General features: G+C 42.9%; 1 protein-coding gene and 2 pseudogenes across 3 annotated transcripts; 2 read left to right on the top strand and 1 right to left on the bottom strand.

The window, feature by feature from the left end:
- The first annotated feature begins 5,629 nt into the window (after positions 1 to 5,629).
- Positions 5,630 to 9,129, top strand: LOC308379792 (G-protein coupled receptor family C group 5 member C-like; annotated as a pseudogene). The gene is made up of 4 exons: positions 5,630 to 6,732; positions 8,470 to 8,570; positions 8,796 to 8,921; positions 9,103 to 9,129. The product of its transcript is annotated as a G-protein coupled receptor family C group 5 member C-like (transcript).
- Positions 9,130 to 12,577: 3,448 nt separating this feature from the next.
- ccdc137 (coiled-coil domain containing 137) lies at positions 12,578 to 15,066 on the bottom strand. Its single transcript, XM_080856012.1, has 6 exons — positions 14,977 to 15,066; positions 14,352 to 14,485; positions 14,003 to 14,225; positions 13,781 to 13,863; positions 13,616 to 13,695; positions 12,578 to 13,461 (listed from the first exon to the last, which is right to left on the bottom strand). Exons 1-6 carry the CDS (start codon positions 15,027 to 15,029, stop codon positions 13,261 to 13,263), a joined length of 774 nt encoding a protein of 257 aa, XP_080712138.1. The 5' UTR covers positions 15,030 to 15,066; the 3' UTR covers positions 12,578 to 13,260.
- A 5,122-nt stretch (positions 15,067 to 20,188) lies between these two features.
- On the top strand, positions 20,189 to 20,699 carry LOC308378930 (retinal rod rhodopsin-sensitive cGMP 3',5'-cyclic phosphodiesterase subunit gamma-like; annotated as a pseudogene). Its single transcript has 3 exons — positions 20,189 to 20,329; positions 20,451 to 20,491; positions 20,630 to 20,699. The product of its transcript is annotated as a retinal rod rhodopsin-sensitive cGMP 3',5'-cyclic phosphodiesterase subunit gamma-like (transcript).
- Positions 20,700 to 20,705: the final 6 nt, after the last annotated feature.

The following is a 20,705-nucleotide window of genomic DNA, read 5'->3' as shown; positions in this document are numbered from 1 at the left end:
TGTGCTCTGTTAGGTTGATGTTATGTGTATGTTATTATTATTATGTTATACGTATACGTATACATATACGTATAAGACAACCATACTAAAAGTCAAGAAGAAAGATGGCTCCTGGCATGCCTGTGTCGACTGTTACTGTCTTAAAGACTTAAACTCGCTGGCACACAACGATGATGCCCTCGACTACATCGCTTGGTCCAGCCGGTTTAGTTCTCTCGACATCAGTAGTGGCTCCTGGCAGGTGGAGCTGACTCCAGAGTCATGCCCGAAGACCGACTTCGCCATCGGCCAGGGGCTCTGGCAGTTCAAAGTGTTTCTGTTCAGGCTCTGCAATAGACCAGCTACCTTTGAGCACCTGAGTGAGAGAGTGCTGGCTGGTGTTCCTCAAAACCAACGCATAGTCTATTCTGTGTACGCTGCAGAGCTGGCCTGCATCTGCACCCAAAGAAGTGTCATCCTTTCCAGTGAACGGCTGCATTCCTGGTCCATGTGGTCGGTGCAGCTGGTGTGTCCACTGATTGCGTGAAAGTGGCAGTAGTGAGTAACTTGCCTGTTCCCTGTGACGTTGGAGAGCTGGAGAGCTTCCTGGGGCTGGCTTGGTACTATAGATGCTTCATCAGATGTTTTGTCAGAGACTTTGCCACCAGCCTGCTCTGTTGCCAGTTTCCAGTGGGAAGAAGATGGCACTGTTGACTTTGACCGACTTCAAGCAACCCACATCGAAGACCCCGTGCTGGCATTTCCAGATACACAGTGACCATTCATCTTCTACCCCAAAGCCAGTAATGTGGGTATTGGTGCAGTGCTGTCCTAGGAGAGAGGGCATGCTGAGCTCACTCAGCCGATCACAGAGAAACTGCTGTGTTACCTGTCAGGAGCTGCTGACTGTGATCCTGGGAATTCGTCACTTCAGAGCCTACCTCTACGGAAGATGGTTCCTGCTGCACACTGATCATGCCTTTCTCACCTGGCTTCTGAGCTACAAAGAGCTGGAGGGGCAGCTGGCTCGGAGGCTCAAGATGCAACAGCTTTCCCACCATTGACCAAGGGAACCGTTAAGACCTCATGGCTATGAATTACTTCACCAAGTGGTCGCTGTGCTAGGTCTATGGGGGCCCCGATCAGAGTGCTTCCACCTCTACTGATGGCCTGGTCAGCGAGATGTTCTGCTGTTCCGGTGCTCCCGAGGAGCTGCTCAGCAAACAAAGGAAAAAGTTCAAGGCTGGCGTGCCTGCTGGCAGCTGGGTAACGAAAGACTCAGACTACTTTGTTTTATCCTCAGAGAGATGGACTTGAGGAATGTCACTACTCAACGGAACCTTTCCTCACCTTAGCCCCCCAATTCTTCTACCTGCTCCCTTGCATAATAGTATCAGTGATACAAGCATGACATTTGTTAGCAGATTCTGTCTTGTCTTGTCCACAATTTCTAAGCACCTCGACTGCACTTCACTTATCCATTTTGTCACACAATTTTGACCCAGTGAACATGTTTCACGGTTGACACTGAGACAAAAAAGAGGATGGCCTTATGTATTTAACAATATGTAACTTAAGTCTGATTTTGTCAGCCCAAAAGACCCACTGGGCCACCGGGAAAGTGCCGGTCTGCCAAAAAAAGGCTAGAGATTAGTACCAATAGCTATTGTGCTACATGAATCTACAATACTATTCAATCTGTGCACTTCAAATTACCTATCTATTTTAGATAAGTAATCTACAGTGCACAGACTGAATCAGTTTGTAGATTCATATAGCACAGATAAATGGTGATGCACACACAGTAAAGAGAGCCTGACATAAAAGTGGATGTTAAAATTAAGTTGACAAACTTTTGTGGAGCACCTTCATGCAGAATGATCAATTATTTATAATAATGAATTCATACCAGAACCATAACACAGGTTCAAGAGCTAAGAGGTGGTTAGACTAACTTATAAAAAGCACTTTACGGAAAGCATACGAACATTTCAACCATATGAATTTCTAGCGTGTCATTCACTCACACATTGTTGTAGTTTGAAATGTTCCTCTCATCTCGTCAATATAAATATTTTTAGTGTTCGCCAAGGTCAGTTTCACTTGTGTGCTGGGTCACTCATGGTCAAGAATGTGCTCACTGATCAGGGTCAGGAGTAGCCTATACCCTCTGACAAGCTGCCAAATTCTTAAAAGCCCCCCTGGGGCAGATTGGCACTGAATGATCAATGCCTTTAACATTAATCTAACGGTTAAAATGGCTGTTTAGGTGAGAGGCGGTGTAAAAGCCAACTGCAAAAAAAGAAAACAGGTGTCAGTAATGGCCTTGCAATGTTTCATGAACCATGTGGGATCAAAGGGTTCATGGAACCTAGTTTACCCTCTGATAGCATCACGCTAGGATGCTTTGTACTCAAGTGGAGTGTGTCAGCTGCCAGCATGCTGTTCTGCAAAGAGACATTGTTTTAATGGTATGTATGTGTATATGTGCAATGGTACAAAAACCAAGAAAGAAAGCACCAAGTTTAATATGTTATGACCTTGTTATGGGTTTATTACTGTATTATGGTCTGTTCATTATGGTGAGGTATCTGTCCTTTCATGTGTTTGTGAGTGAGAAAGTCTCTGTGTGTGTGTTTGTGTGTGTGTGTGTGTGTGTGTGTGTGTGTGTGTGTGTGTGTGTGTGTGTGTGTGTGTGTGTGTGTGTGTGTGTGTGTGTGTGTGTGTGTGTGTGTGTGTGTGTGTGTGTGTGTGTGTGTGTGTCTGTGTGTGTGCGTGTGAGTGTGCAATGTGCATACGTGAAATTGTCACATCTGTATGTGAACTCATAAAAAATGTCAATGTCTCTTTGCTCTGAAATGTGAATAAGTCAGCCATAACATCTTCCCCATGGCGAATAAGTTTAACTTGAGAATATACATTGGTAAGGCATATGTGAGTTTATCCCTCTACACAATGGTAAAAGTGTGCTGGAATTGCTCAACATGTTTGTGACTAATATCTATATATTTTAGGTTTATCATAATCAAACGACTAACTTTCCTCCATATTAAAACAAAGAAACTTATACATATATTTGTAGTACTCAATGATATTAGTGTGATTTCCTGATGACATGAGTTGCATACATAATGTCTAGGCTTTATGATGTTAGTATTCCTTAAGTGCAAACTAAAATGTGTTTTTTGAGCTGTAAACTAAATTATATGACTGAACTGTGATAAAACACATCAATGCTGGTGTTAATACTGACAAAATTCCCGATTTTATAAAAATCTGCATTTTATTGGTGGAAAATGGCTCAACGTCATCTACTGTTTAAAATCATCAAGGCAGATGCTGATGTATCTTCAAGCATTTGATACGTATCCACATCATAAAATGGGCGGCATGTCTCCCCCAACCCCTGCTCGTAAATGTGAGTCTCATTTTCATTTGCTAGTCGAGACTCAACATTCACAGGTGTTTACGCCCCCCCCACCCCTGTAAAAACAGTTATTTACAGTCTTTGAATAAGTGGAGTTATCTTGAAGGTAAACACAGCCCTGTTGTCTCCGTCATTTCACCTGACAGATACAATATTAGGGCACGTCAGGCCACGGAGAGGTGCTCGGAGAGGGTTTGCAACGACGCAGAGGGCTCTGCGTGTCTGCTGATACAGACGACCATAGATCTGGCTTTACACTTCAGTAATGCAAATATTGTATGTTATGCTATTCCATCAACATAGCACACTGGAATAAAAAGGCAATGCAAAAAAGGAGAGCAAAATGTGAATTTAATAAATAATGTGTAGATTTCCAACTGTCCAGATAAGAGCAAAGTCACCAAGTAGTTGCAATTTATACCAGAGAGCTGAACGAAATGTGCTCATGCACGCATAATAATCTACCACTGGGTGGCACAACACACCACTTTCTAACTTTAAATGCTGTAAACTAAGGTTATTGATTGATATTGATCTACAAATTAAATCTACTTATTAAAATACCTTCAGATTTAGTTCAGTAACTAAATGTACCGAATTAATTAAAAGCTTAACACTCAAACCGTTTACAGAAACTAGATAGACCCCAATAACAACCCTACACAGACTAGGCTACTGCTGACTTATTCTTAAGTATAATTTAGTTACTGCTGGGCAGGAAAGGTTTTTTCAGCAGCATAGCTGTATGTGTAAGCTGGTTCAGGAAATGTGTTGATTGGCCAGACTACTTGCACAACATGTGGAAGGCTTTTGTGCGGGCCACCAGGGTTTTAGACAGGCCCAAATACAATTGGTTTACTCTGACTTAATACCCGTGGTAAAAGGCTCGAGAGCTAAAATACAGCGGAAATGCTAAGAGAAAGGTGGATTACAGTGAGACTGTGTTCACGAGAGATGTGTGCAATAGTTGATGTGGCTACTGCAGGCCTACAGTAGGCGGGTGGAATGATTTGAGTGCGTGGGCGGAGAGCGCTAACATTTTGATCAGACGTGCAGAAGGTGTGAAGAGTGCGCTGATGTCTTGATTGAGAACATATCATGTGTTTTGCGTTGATTTCTGGAATACCTGACATGACAGCAAGGAAACTGCCTCTCACACTACCATAAGAAGACACAAAGTCTGTCCTTTTTAAGGGCCTAATTATTAGAATTTACAGGTGGTACCTCTGAAGAGAAGAGAACTGTCGACTGACTGGGTGGACAGGTAAGGGCTCTGATATGAAATGCCTCTAGTTTTATAAAGTTAGTGGTGACGTACTGAATTCTATCAGAAATTATTTTCACTCCCATTTAAATCTTAAAATTCATGAGCTGTTCTTGCGCAGCATAGGCTCCAAACCTACGGAGACGTTTTAGTTTTATATTGTTATTGACTTACAGGGAATTTTCATAATTCCGCTCGTGACTTTAGGGTATTAACTCCGGTAACGTTAATACTCATGTGGCTGGTTGTTTGTGCTAATGATATGCGCTCGTAAGGGTCTCACACAGCTTTACTGGTCTGGTCTGAGAAATCACAAGACCAATGATTATTCAATAGCCCTTCACTCGAAGTCGCCTGTACGTATAGAAACAAATAAAAATAAGTGATTGTATGTTAATTTGAATTAGACTCCGTATATTTCATAGCATGTGTGTGAGTTTTAAAATAGTAATATTTGACAATCAAGTGCCACCCCAAATAAAAGACTGGCCAGAGCTGCCCCCCCAGAAATAATGTCCTGGCTACGCCCCTGCCTGTTGCCACTGTTCAAACAACGTAATGAAGACAGTAACGTTTCCATCAGGCAGTATAAAGCAGAGAACATTGATGTGATGTGTAGTATGGGATTCTCGCAAAAAGCTCGATCAAGGCCAATCTATTGAGAAAATTGCCAGGGAAACAGAGGGTGAGTCTATGTTTGTTTGAACTGCTTATCTTAGCAGAAGGTACAATCTCAGCCCCCAAGTACTGTCTTAAGAACCTCTCCACGCTGTTTCCATCCACCATAAGGTGTAAGAGTCATAAGAGTTCTGTCTTAAATGAGTCCTAAATATGTGCCCTCTGAACACCATTAAAATGAGTGATTTGGTCATCTCGATGTTAGACAGATGTTTTGACAAGATTTGTGTTGCTGTCTCCACCAGACTTTTGTGACCCTAAATAGTCATGCCCAGTGACAAATGTTGTGTCATGGTGTTTTCAGATTCCAATCAAGGCCCAATCCAGACTCTCCAGGGCCTGTGTCCATTTCACAAGGCTCCCCATTGCGCTGCCCCCCCCCCCCCCCCACCCCCCGGTGCCATGGATCTAACCACTCAGCCCCCGAATGGCTGCGGCCCCTCCGTCCAGTCTCTTTACTTTAACCTGTGCGACCTGGAGGCGGTGTGGGGCATCGTGGTGGAGGCTTTTGCCGCTGCCGGCGTGGTCGGTTCGTTCATGCTGCTGATCATCCAGATGGCCAGCCTGCCGTTCGTGCCCGACAAGACCCGCAAGAGCATGACCCTGCTGCAGGTCAGCTTCCTGGTGTTCACGCTGGGCCTGTTCGGCCTGTCCATCGCCTTCATAGTGGGCCGGGACTTCACCACGTGCATGGTGCGCCGCTTCCTTTTCGGTGTGCTGTTCGCTGGCTGCTTCTCCTGCTTGCTCATGCACGGCCTGTGGCTGGTGCTTCTGGAGCGGCAGGAGAGGGGCCCGCGCGGCTGGCTGCTGTGGCTGGGCGCCGTGGCCGTGTGGCTGGTGGAGGTCATCATCAACACCGAGTGGATGATCATCACCGTGGCGCGTGACCCCGACAGCAAGGCTATGCTGCCTGAGCGCTCGTGCCGGATCACCAACAAGGACTTTGTCATGGCGCTCATCTACGTGATGGTGCTGCTGGTGGTGGTGGTGCTCATGGCCGTGCCCTCGCTCACACACAAGCACAGGAACCTCCGGCGCGACGCCATCTACATCCTGATGACGGGTGTCCTCTCCATGGGCATCTGGGTCACCTGGATAGTCATGTACATCCATGGCAACCAGATAGTGGGGGACGTTTCCTGGGATGACCCCACCTTAGCCATCGCCCTGGTGTCCAATGGCTGGGTGTTCCTCGTCCTCTACACCATCCCTGAGATTTGCCTGCTCAGCCATGAGAACCAAAGCGCTGAAGAGCCTGACCATGAGGACCACATGTTCCACACCAGGGGTGTGGTTTATGAGAACATTCTGAGGAGACAAACTCAGGTAGAGCAGAACATGTACATAGAAAACAAGGCCTTCACCATGGATGAGCCCAGCACAGGTACTAATAAATGGACTACGTATATATATATGCTGTCTATAGTATATCTTTATTTAGCAGGCATTGTCTAAATGATTGAACAGTGCTGAAAAGGAAACACAATGGTGGTTCATGCCTAACATTAACTGCATATTTGATTATTTATAAAGTGGATGAAGAAAAAGGTGAACTACACCTACAAATTCAAAAGGCAGAAATGCCTTTGCTGATCAGTATATCATAGTTGTATTCACAAAGTGACAATAATATGTTGTATTGCAGCTCTCAATTCATGGCTCTGGTGTCCCTGTTGACATGTCTATGGAGTATCAGTTGTAATTGTAGATAGTTAGATAGCTGATGGAAAATGGTACTTAAATCTGTCTGATCTCACTTCCTGCAAAAGTGAGGAAGCATATACCCCTGTGATATAACACAGACCTGTGATGTAACATTTTACATTACGTTTCTCTCTTTGCCTTCGTAACTCATAGCGTTCTTCAAACCAGGGTATGGAACATAAATTAGTGCCTAACCCTCAACACCCTCTTAACTGCTAACATAGTAAGTTAACTTTGAGTTGGGTTTGAGACCTTGTCATGTGGACTTTGTTGCTCCTAAAGCTTTCAGTCGTATGTTCTAAATAGGGCAGGAATGTGTCCGATGCAGGCAGAGCCCTAGGTGGGTAGTATTTTCATCAGTACACACACTTATGGTTGGTACTGGTGCATGCATTTATACTCTGGACTGGATGTGTGGGACACTGCTGTTTACGATAATTGATAAAGATGTGATTTTAGGACTATAAGCAATTATCATTTGGCGTAATTTTAAGTTCATATGGGTTGACAAGTGATTTCAAGCAACAGCAGTGCTTGACAGACAACCTCAGTAGCAAAATAAGCATGCCACAAACATTTAAGGAGTCTGGTTTGTGAGGTGCAAATGTAAGAATATGGAACACATCATATATTTTAAAGTGCAAAACAAGCACAAAAAAAGCATAAACTATTTTAATTAAATGTGTGAATTTTACCAAGCTAAAAATCACTATACAGATTTAAGCTAGAATAATAAGACAAACAATAGAACGAAAACATGTGGAAACACAATGACTATGTATGAATACTAATCAGTGCGGCCAAATATCTCATTAAGCTTTGGAATCATTTTATATTAGGGGAATGATGGCTTTTTCAGATGAAGGCAACTATTATGTACTGCATTGTGTGGGAGTTACACAGTACTCTGTGTATACAGTACTGTGTGTAGAGTTAATAGTAATACCTCGTGCCCTCTATGTTGCTCATTATCACTGATGTTTAGTAACAGTATGAAGGAATATGGGATATATAACTTCATGTGGATAAATAACATACATGCTGCTGCCTGTGAAAGGCCTGTAAGTGATACTGACATGTTAAAATGACAGGAGCTTAATCAGTTTCAATGGGAATAGGTCAAGCCTCTAAATAATGGCCTAATTGTTGCCAGGGATAAACAAGTGCATGGTACAAGTATTCCCTTTTCAGTACAGATTAGTTTGAACCAGCTGGAGTATTAATTCGAGTTGGCACTGTGTCAGACATTGGCTGCCCTAGTCCAGAAATGGTAAATAATCACAGTCAAGGGGTAAAAAAGATAATTTGTTGGACACATACACTCAGTTTTTACATTTATATTAATTGTCTTCTTGTGTTGTTATCAATCTGATGTTAAACGCTGCCCCCTTTCTTCTGTTTGTTTTTTGTCGATTAGCCAAGAAACTTACTTCTCCATACAGTGGATACAACGGCCAGCTGCGTAGCAGTGTGTACCAACCGACTGAACTAGCGCTGATCTCCAAAGGTCTTACCAATGTGAGTGTTCAAATGATCTAACTTCTGTACAAATTCTCAAGCCCTCTGCGAAACCGTTTTCGTGCTTTCATAATTCTCAGAGTAATTTGAATGTGGTTTTTATACTTCTTTAAATGATGCCGGAAGTTAGAAAAATGCAAATAATGCACCATTGATAATTCCTTTGTCCTGTCCATTGTGTCTGTGTCCTGCATGTTGGCCTGTTATGTGATATCGGCCCTTCAGAAGGACTTCCCCCGTGAGCCCGCTATCCCCAGGGCATCTGCCCCTCACCTTGCTCAGAGCAGGAGCAGCTCTCTGCCCAAACCCCTAGAGCCGCAACCTCTCGTCGGCATGGCTCACACAAGCAGTGTAGGTGGAACACACAGACACACACACTCTCTCTTTCTGTCTCTCTGACACACACACACACACACACACACACACACACACACATACAAAGATAGCTATTTATAATACATTTAAATCATACTTAAGTGTATTCAAATGTTGTTATTGATTTTAAGTAAGAGTCTCTCTGTTTTTCTTCTAGGGAAATGGCTTACATAGGCAGTGGTGAATCTGGTGACGCAGCATCATCCATGTCCACCCCTTATTTTGTCCTTCATGTCATTTCTTCACTGTTGCTGCCTGATCTGCACTGGAGTGCCCACAGGAACTGCCCCACTGCTGGAAAGAGTGTTTCTAATTTTCCCAACTATCCAGAATCCCACTAACAGAGCCCTACCATAACCCCCGCCTCTAGACCTCCCAGCCAAAATGCATTGGTGTGGGGGAGCATATTCGTACAGCTGACCGCGTAATGTGAGGTCCTGCACCTCAGCTGTTCAGGTGGCACGTGGCACTCGATGCAGAGGTCAGTGTAGAGGCCTCAGGGAGTGTAAGGACTGGTACATTATATGCACTCCAGATATAGTCTGTTGCTTTGGTTTTATGTTTCAATGTAATGTAATTTTACTGCACTGTGATTTCTATGGGCAAATAGTTTGACCAAATGTTTTTTTTTTGCTGCTGACATTACAGTGAGCGCTAAGATAATCAACTTCACAAATCCCAAGGAAACTCTTAAAATTGAAATGCAGCCTGGCACGTCTCTCGTTTTATTCTCTGTGGCCAGACCCTCTTTTGCATGCAGTCTGCCATACCTTGCCTCCTCTTTCCGGTTACCATCAAAAGGGCGGGGGTAGTCAATATGGCTTCTTGGTTTATATGGACATGTTGAAGGGGGGCAAGATGGCCACTCGTCACGGAATGCTAACGAATAAATCAGAGCCAAAATGTCAATCAAAGAAATGTTCTCAAGCACAGTAATTTACAAAGATGCTACTGATTAAGAGTTTTAAATTATTTGTCAATAGCGTAGATCATTTGAGTCGAGCGTTGTTTCATTTGGTTAGTTAATAGTGATGGTCAAGCTTATGCTAGTTCATGCCAATTACTGGTAAAACAATGGACAGCGTACGCACAGTCAAAAGTGAAGCCACCGGAGGGAATTTTAAAATGGTGATTTAACCAAATATGGTTAATTCTGGGCAGACATAGACAATTTTTTGTTTACAATGCATTCTCTGTCTCCAAGAAGCACTAACTGTGCAGACTCCAATTTTGCCAATTTGGCTGACCAATTTAGGGTTAATTTCTTAAGAACATATGTGCATCACACCATGCTGTCCGTCTTTTAGTCATTGGTTCATACTGTGCAAGAGTGGATGGAGCCGTTTTACCTTAAATCAAGATCAATGTACTATTAAGCAGTGCTCCATCAAGATTTTATACTATGAAGGCTAAGTTCTTAGTATACCAATCCTTTTACTAATTTTAGATGAATCATTCATGATTTTGGAAAGCTTATTCTTATCATACCTTGACACATTTCAACTAACTGATCTCTACCCTGTCCCTCTCAGCTCATAAATATTATTGTATGTATAGACCTATTCAGGACGTCACGTGCTCAGTGATGTATAAAAACAAATAAAATAAACATTTGCTGATAACTTGCATTATGCAAAATATATTTAAAAATGGTGACTAGAACCAAAAGTATTTGGATGTTCGGGTGCTGTCAAAAGCCTATTCTCTTCTCTGAAGTAATGGAAAGAGGAAGCAGTGTGGACATGAAAACACTGGAACCTTTTATGAGGTGGGATTTACATGTGAGGTGATAAGTGCCCCCATGCCAGCCTTAGTGGAGGTTACAGGCAAACGGCCCTGTTCCCATTGCCAGGATATGCAGTCACGATATTCAAATAGTTCTAACCTCGTCCCTTCCTGTTCACTATACTGCAGCATAGCTTCGCTAGCTCTACCAGTACTGGAAAACAAAACAACATTAAATGGTGGTCCTTTAGACAAGGCAGGGCCTAGGTGACCTAGATGTGCAAAACAATTTGGGATAAAAACAATTGTACATACTGTGATCAAGTTTTATACAGCAAGTCCCCACATGTTGTTACGCCACTTCATTATGAAACAAGTGATCTCTTTGTCCACATGTGCTGACAGGATTAAAACATACTACATGTGCTTTTAAAGGACAGGCGTTACAATTTGCCTCTGGACGTCTGCTATGGATGAGTGCATTTTCCATGTCCATCAAGTTGAGAGGGCCATAAAATACGTAAGCAGCTCCAGTGAACAGCCCATTCTGCCATGTTACTACAGTCCAACCTGTGTGTAAAAACATCCTCCACTTACTTTACGCAGAAAATATATATATATATATTTTTTTTTACTGATATTTCCTGTTCGCCACTATTCTAAATTCTCTGACCAACATTAGAATTGACTGTAGCACTAATGAAGCATGTGTAGTGTAGTGACGTGTACAAACATTAGCCAAAACTCCTCTGTAAATGCACTAAACATCCTTCACAACACTTGGCCTGGGCAGGCACAAAAAAATGAAAATATGTCTATATAATTTGAAATGGAATAATTTTATACAAGCTTGTGGGTAACGTATTGCCTATTCAGAATGACAACCCCATAGATGGAACACCTGGTTTTCATTTAACCTCAGTGAAATTAAATCTTGAATCCTGTTTTTAAAATCCATTACAATGCAAAACATTTAATTGAGAAGTCTAACACCTAATGCCATGGAAATATATTCATAATAGCATAAATGTATTACCTCGTCGGTTTCAACACTGCTTTATTAGGAACTGCGGGTCAGACCAAGCTTGAGCTGATTTCAATGAGCGGCTAAAGTAGGTTATGGGTTTTAAAATATTATTAAGATTTAAGCAATTCTATCCAACATCTTGTGCTCTGTATTTTGCAACACAGTTGAATGCTATTTGCAGTAAGTGCACAACTTTCCCAAATGTATCAAATCAAAATATCAACACGTTTAGTTAATCCATCAGTGTATGTTTTTGTCTGTAAAGCAAGTGTTCAGTTTGTGAACACCCCACTTATTCACAGCGACCTAACAATGAATACCAAAGTACACATATTCAAACTACACTGTGCACATGCACTGTGTATTAGACACAATTGGGTTTAGATACAAGTAACAGGACTTCAACTCCACTCACTATGACCATGAGAGCCCGTTGCTATAGACGCGACCATAGGAAAGTGTCTGTGTGTGTGTGTGTGTGTAAATGAGCGGGCAGAGTCCAAGGCTGAGGGCGCAATCAAGTCCCCACTAAACATCAGAGGCACCTGCCACTGTCGCCTGGCAACTGATTTGTCACCTGGACAACATTAACCACTGGAACACCGAGCCAGTCCACAGGAGTGACAACGGCCAGGTGGCTCAAACAGAGCAACTTGAGAGTAAAGAGAAAATAGTTTAAGGTTCAATATAACAAACAGAACACTTTTGAGCAACTAGATGATGTGGCTACCCTGTGTTCCCAATGCATAACTAAACAGAGAATAAACACATCAGACAATTACATCACTTACCAATGACAAAGTTTTATAGAAAATATTACACATTTCAAGCAGAGGGGACATGTTCCTTTTTTGGAGGAAACAGAAAACAAATGTCTGGACATGGAAAAAAAGGTTTATTTCATGCTTGCATGTAAATCACTCTACGTCAGACTTAAAAAAGAAAATTTGCAAAGGCAATAAATAGCTAATGATTTGTTTACAGCACTCAGCCCTCTTCTCTGAAGACTCTGCGGAGGTACCAAACGTGCTGTGGGCACTGAGGATGTGTCAACAACCCGGTGATCTGACTGCCATCTAATGGACAAGAAACGTTGCAATGCTGGCACTGATAACTCGAGCTACTGATAACTCAGTTTTGAGTTCTATGAGCTACGAGTACGAAAAAATCTGAAAGGGACAGAATGACAAAACACCTGCACAACCAAGAAACCAAATTATTCTTGCAACTCTTGTAGTTCCTGCTAATAGAATTATTCCTGCTCTGAGTAACATGTCCTTACTGAGGCATGCTTGCAGGCCATCTGATGACATTACAAAGCCAACAGTCAGTTGCAGTTTAAGGCATGACTGAAAGCTAGCCATTACACACTCAGCTGGCTCCCAGTCACCACTGCCCGTTGAGTCTGACATCGGACCGGACAAGCCACTTGAGAAACTCTACAAACCACCACACCAATCCTGATGAGAGGTGCTGTGGCTCTGAGGTCATTTGTGTAATGCCTATGTCCCATCTTCTCCTCTGGGGACTGCAGGCTGGTGACTGCTTAAGGGGCGTCACGCTTCACTGTGGGTTCAGCAGCTTACTCATGCTGGCGGTTCTGAGCTCGCTCTGTGCATGTTTCTGCTTCTTCAGGTGGCGGTATGCCTCCACCACGCGCACACGCTCTTCCTCCATTATCCTCTGCCTCGCCAGCGACGGCTTAGCGACAGAGACGGGCGTGTGGCCCAGGAGAGAGGTAAGCAGCAGCCCCCGGTTTGCCCCCTGGAGGTAACAAACAACAAACAAATTAAAGCCACATATTTCATGCAGCATCTGAGCGCTGAAATATTTAATGTTAGGAGAGGAGCTTTTTGTTGAGCCATTAACTCATAGTTCCTCCTTCCATCCATAATGTGTAAAGTGTCCATAGGCCTACCTTGGACTTGTTTGGGTCCTTCCTGGGTTTGTAGGTCAAAGAAGGGGGAGCCATGGCAACCTCGCCAAACTGTACTTTATCTGCATGAAATTAATTAATGTATTAATACATTGTGCAAGTTACCACTATTTATTCTCGTTTACTGACAACATTGTGAATACATGCCTTCAAACCTCTCCTTTTCCTCCCTCTGTACCTCTTGGTCCAGCTTCTTCTGATGCAGTCTCTGCAACCTTACTTGGTCATGTCTGAAGAGGAACAATTAAGCTGTGTGAATTTACAACTGGGAGATTTGTACCCTTCCACGAATAAGCAATTGCCAAATGTGGGAAATGAAAGCAAACAAGGCAATAAATACGCAAACATCGCTCAGACAGGAAAACTCACTCTTTCTTCTTTTCCGACTTGCGTTTTCCTGCCATGTGCTCCTGTTCGTTCTGCTCCAGCTCTGGCTGACGCTCCACCTGGTTCTTTGTGAGAAACATGACATGCTGGGTCTCTCGTGCCATGCGCCTGAAGAAGGCCGGTTCGGACTCACTCTCCTTCCTACGGAATTGTGGTACTGGTATGTCGCCATCCTCTGGTTTGGGGGGTGGGGCGGGGGCTGGGGCTGGGGAGACACAATAAAACAAACAAAAGTAAAAACCAACTGCAACTGTTTCTCTATGCCTTAGAAATGCACCAATGGCACATTATCAGTTTAGCCTAAAAAAAAAAAAAAAAGCTTATCACTCACATTTCTTCACAGTTTTAGTCTTCTGGGCCTTCATTTTCATTCTCTCTTTACTTTTCATAATTTCTCGTAGGCGGTAGGGAATCTGCTCCAGGTGCTCAGTCGGCGTTGGCTTGTCATTTTGCTTTGGCTTTTTCCTATGACGTGAATAGACATATCCTAACTTTAGTTACTGTTACCACATGACATAACAATCACAATTTGGTATTTTCCAACAACTTTAAAACTTTAAGTTCCTTTTAGTCAAGGCAGGAACACAGTATGACGTTAAGTCACACAATAAGGGAAGTAACTTTCCTGACATTTCAGGGAGTGCAGCTGGTTAGAATGTAGCTAGCGATAACAACGTTAACAAACATCAAATTAATCTAATTTATGGGTGAGCTCATCTGGTTCAACGATTACCAGAGTATCACAATTTAGTTTTCAAACGTCTATATATTGACTTCAAAATCTCCTGTTGGATACAGAAAACTAAATAGTATAGGCTGTTAGCTCAAAATAGCTAAAGTTAGCGTTAGCTTAAGTAAACATTACAAGATTTAGCCTACCGCCTACTAGGTCACCAAAGTAGTTGGAGTGTATATATTTGTAAAATGAATCGTTAGTCTTGAATAGAATACAATACCTCTGATGTTTTTCGGGTTTCTGCGTAGCTTTGGGTTGTTTTGTCTTCCCCATGTTGTTTTCACCGATTAACTTGGACCCACGTGGGCTAAATGCGGCTTCGACCTCTCAACTCTCAAATACACGCCTACCAAGGGATCAAAGTGGAATGTCGTAGTCGACCGGAAGTTTGTAGTTTTTAGTGTGGGTTTACTACACCTGTGCATAATATTATAGCCTAGTTTGATGAATGATAACAAGGTCCTACAGTTAAGAAAGCTATTCGTTTGCCCGTGGTAAAGAATATTTCAGCCTTTATCAAAAATACAACAAATCCATCCAGCATAATTATGTTAATTCCAGTGTGTGGTATTAAAAGAAAATACATCTTGCTGCTGAATCTAGCCCGGAAACTTTGACTGTTATTGTCAACTCAAGTAGTTAAGAGAGCTATAACCAGCACATCAGACATGAGGTTTACAACTTTTAAAAACAAGGTGAAAAAAAAAAAAATTGCCTCCTAATAAAACAACATAATGCAAAATATTTCAGGTCAGATGGGTGCATTATAGCATAAGGGTCCTTACAGTTTCTGCATTGCTTGAATCTGGTATGGTATCTATGCAAGTCAAAAGCACAGGGGAAAACTTGTGTGCACAAAACTTTACAACTTTATACACACACACACACACACACACACACACACACACACACACACACACACACACACACACACACACACACACACACACACACACACTCATTCAGAGAGTGTTCTTATCTTACTATCAAGTCTAATCAGACAGAGAGCCATGAGCTCTGAAGCGGGTAAAGTTGAGGTGAAGGCTGCCAGCAAGGCTCTGGTCCATGGTCCTGCTGGTCCCGGGGGCTCGGGCCCGCCAAAGTTCAAGCAGAGAAACACCCGCCAGTTCAAGAAAACTTGTGTGCACAAAACTTTACAACTTTACACACACACACACACACACACACACACACACACACACACACACACACACACACACACACACACACACACACACAAAATAAAGGTAAAATAAAATGAAGATGAGCTACGTCAGAGGCACGTACTGCCCCTGGCGGAGAAAAGGTGAGGCTCAGTGGCAACACGTGTGCACAGCGTAATGTTCAGCCAGGCCCGTTCATGCTCAGCTCCTCTGGCCACTGGCCTGTTGTTACAGTGTGTCACATGGAGGCTCAAAGTGCGTCACAAGAGTTAGCGCTGCACATGGACATTGACAAATATGATTGTTGATGTGTTGTTTGTGTCTGTTTGTTTATGTGGGCACATACATCAACACAATAAAGAGCCTCCAACTTATACAGAACACTGCTGCTCGTACACTCACCAGAACTAAAAAATATGAACACATCTCACCGGTACTCGCCTCTTTGCAATGGCTCCCTGTCAAAAGTAGAATCGATTTCAAAGTACTCCTGCCTTAACGACCTGGCTCCAAACTATACCTCAAGGAATTAGTCGTCCCCTATTGCCCTCCAAGGCTGCTCCGTTCCCAGAGTGCAGGCCTCCTGGTAATTCCAAGAATATCAAAATCCACAATAGGAGGCAGAGCCTTTAGCTACCGAGCCCCCCTCCTCTGGAACAATCTCCCTGCCTCCATTTGAGATGCAGACACCGTTCCTATATTCAAATCAAGACTAAAGACATTCCTCTTTAGTGCATCCTATAGCCAAAAGTAATTGCGTTGACAAACCCATCACCTGCTGTGCCAGCCACCCAGACATATCCGAACACAAATAATGTTCTAATAAAAATAAAAATATGTGCTACAAACAGCGCATGTTGTACCGTGTAGGAAGACCTTTAAGGATCCCGGATACAGCATAGGACACGTTTTGCGACTGTCACCAGCCAAATGGGCACTGCTGCCCTGCAACCCTAACAAAGCTTACGACTAAAATCTCCACATATACCAAACCAAACAAAATGCTCAATGCCAGCAAAACTAAAACATATCTAAACACATGCAATACCCCCCTAATCAACAAAACTGGGCTATAGACAGCGTATGTTGTACCGTGTAGGAAGGCCTTTACGGTTCCCGGGTACAGCATACGGCGCGTATTGCGACTGTCACCAGCCTGTGTACCCTGCAACCCTAACAAAGCTTACGACTAAAAGAAAGGTGTGCTGAGAGCTTCTTTGAGGAGAGTTTGGTTTGGGTTGATTGATTCGTCATTTCCTGTTTGTTAGAAGCACTGCAACCTGCCGACCCCCCTTATCAACAAAACTGGGCTACAGACAGCGTATGTTGTACCGTGAAGGAGGGCCTTACGGATCCTGGGTACAGCATACGGAGGGTGTTGCAACTGTCACCAGCCAATTAGGCACTGCTGTGTACCCTGCGACCCTAAAGCTTACGACTGATATATCCATATGTACACTACCAAACTAAATGATAAATGCCAGCATTACTAAACATATCTTTCCCTTTCTCTTTCTCTCTCTCTCTCTCTCTCCTTTCATATCATATTGCTTATGCCTATAATAACACTGATAAAATAGCCATATTGCCTACTGTTAAATCTACTACCCAAATGTATCTCCCTATCTGTTTCTGAAATTGATGTCTACGAACATAAATGTTCTCTCTCCCCTTATAGCGTGTTCCAATCTCTGATGGAAGTGGAAACATTGCTCCTCACCCCCACCACTCCTCATCTACGCACATGGACAGCTGAACTCTACCCACTCATTTTCTTTGTTTTCTTTCCCTTTTCTTTCCCTACTAATCTAGACTATCTCCACCATGGGACGCTGCTGTAGTCTCTCCACCTGGTCTACCTGGAGAAACCCTCGGCCAATTGCACCCACCGCCACTGCATTGCCGTACATTTACTCTACCCCATACCCTATGCTAGCATTTACAATAAACATTATTGCCACCACTGAAATGTTTCTCTGTCCCTACATCCCTTACCCCTGTAACAGTAACCCTATGAGTACAGTAAACTGGTCTTGCCTGTATCATGTATTTACCACCGGTCTGTATACATACTATGTCCAGTGACCAAATGCTGGCTGTGTACAACCCCTGTTGCTTCCCTTCCCCTTCTGCCACACAACCCTCCCCCTTCCCCCCTTCCCACCTTCCTATCTCCACCCGGCCGACCTCAAGCAGATGGGTCCCCCCTTATGTGCCGTGGTTCTGCTTAAGGTTTCTTCCTGCCTAAGAGTTTTTTCTTGCCCCTTTTGCCATTGTGCATGCACTAAGGGGGTTTAGGCTCTGGGCTCTGTTAAGCGCCTAGAGGCAATTGTATTGTTATGGCGCTATTTAAATAAAATGTAATTGAATTGAATGTAATTTAATTGAATGTAATGTAATGTAATGTAATGTAATGTAATGTAATTGAATTGAATTGAATTGAATTGAATTGAATTGAATTGAATACAATACGGTATATAGTGGGTAGGTTGCACCTCTGAACTCCAAACTTAGTTACATATTTACAGATGATTGACTATTAACGGAGATTATAATCTGTGGGATTGCTGATGAGCAAGGAATGGAGACTTGCTGCTCACTTAGTAAATGGAGAGAGGGAACAGTTGATGCCTTTGGGAAAAGTGGCCACCCGTTCTGTGACTATAAATGTGATGACTCATGTTCTGGAAATGTCCCTGAGGTGGTTAGAAATTCTGGAAGGACTGATTTATCTGCATACTGATACTGGCAAAATCTTTGCTCTGGAAAATTCTAGTCTTTATGGTTGTATTAGAATCTATACTTCTGTTAGCAGGAACTGAGGTGAATTAAGCTTATGCTTCAAGCCAAAAGATGCTCTCTGAGCAAACTTTGACTTTTTGTAGTGGAACACCCTGTTCATGATTCCCAGTGCACAATCTGGAGGAGTAACCTGGCACCACTGTTCAGGAAGTGCCCACTGAGCTGTCATACACCTCAAATAATCTCTGCCGCAAAACTGAAAAGACCTTCGCTGCTGACCACTACTGTTCTCCTTAAGGATCATCGTTAATGAAAACACTTAGGCCAGGCCGCGCCCAAAATATACACAAATGGCACCAACCACGTGTGCCCCCTGCTGAGCTGTACCTCGGCTTCAGGTGCAGGTGCAGCAGTGATGGGGGTGGGTGCAGGTGGGTAGTTGGGTAGTTCTCACGTTGTCTGTGGCTGAAGCATAATCTCCTTAGGGTCTCGGAGGGGTATAAAAGTCCAAATAAGCACACAATCCAGTCAGCGCACAGCAAGACTGATCAAGTCCTCCCCGCAGAGAACAGTAGTCACTTACTGGTGAGTAAAGCACATTCTACTGTCTTTTAATAAAGATGAATGAGAGATATCTGTGAAAGACTGTTGATAGATGGAGGGGTTTTCATTGATGCTGTAGTTGATCTGACTGTACTGAGGGGCATTTTGTGCACAATGATAATTGACCATTATCATTTAAATCACTATTATGAATTAATCAATAATGATTAAGATATTACATTACTTAATTTAAAAACGTACTATCATTTTGTTTTAGTCATAAGTTTTAGTCAAAACTATAGTAAGTCTACTGGATAATAAAATGATTATATTTAACCTGTAACCTGTAGTTTCGTCAAGAATATTGACTAAATAATATGAATTTTACCTCACTAAGGTATTAGTCACTGTTAACTCAGCTCATAGTGGCATTCATAAAATAGTATTCTGACTAGGTGAGCAGGACAGGCTACGGGAAAAGTGAGTAACTTGATGAGATGTTGAACTTGTTGAACTTCCAGTAAATTCTGCATATTCTGAAGTGCTCTTGGTTTAATAAGATTATGCTAAATCCCACTCAATGTTTGAGTGGACAGATGCCTGTTAAATTGAATCAGGGATTACAGTAGCTGTGGCCCACTATATCTTTCCATGGCCACACACCCTTTAGGGCTTTTGGATCAGTGAGAGTGTATGATAATATGATAATGATTATAACCTTTTAAATGCCAGTAAAGCTCAGAACTACCTGGGAAAGCTAAACATCAAACATGGAGGGTTTGAGCACTTTTCATACCAGAATGTCTTATACATTATTCTACTGTATTTAGGATGTATCTCTCACTCTCTCTCTCTCTATCAAACTTTCTGTCTCTCTCTCTCTCAAACACACACACACACACATATACACACACACACACACACACACACACTCATTCAGAGAGTGTTCTTATCTTACTATCAAGTCTAATCAGACAGAGAGCCATGAGCCCTGAAGCGGGTAAAGTTGAGGTGAAGGCTGCCAGCAAGGCTCTGGTCCGTGGTCCTGCTGGTCCCGGGGGCTCGGTTCAAGCAGAAAAACACCAGCCAGTTCAAGAGCAAGCCCCCAAAGAGAGGAGTCATTGGGTAAATAACAGCATTCCTCTCCTGTTTTTCCACTCTGTGTCTGGGACAGTATGATTTCATAGCACGACTTTGTGCTTTGTGTTTCATATTGTTTTTAGTAATAAGTCTTTTGTTCCTAAAGGTTTGGCAAGGACACTCCTGGAGTGGAGGGCCTAGGCATGGGTAAGTGTGACATTTGGGAAACAAAGTTACGAGGTGCTATATTTGTGTTACATTCAGGAAAACTCCTACAGTTTCACTAGAGACGCATGAGTTCAACAACTCTACTTCCCAACATTCACTGTTTGTTTGCATTCACAGACATCACGGTCATCACGGTCATTACAACCATCTGGAGCTGCATGAACTGGTGCAGTACGGGATCATCTGAGAGTAG

This window comes from Sprattus sprattus (assembly GCF_963457725.1).
Source record: "Sprattus sprattus genome assembly, chromosome: 18".
Lineage (NCBI taxonomy): Eukaryota > Metazoa > Chordata > Actinopteri > Clupeiformes > Clupeidae > Sprattus > Sprattus sprattus.
Note: the sequence above shows the minus strand (reverse complement) of the source record. Positions and strands in the feature narration are given on the sequence as shown.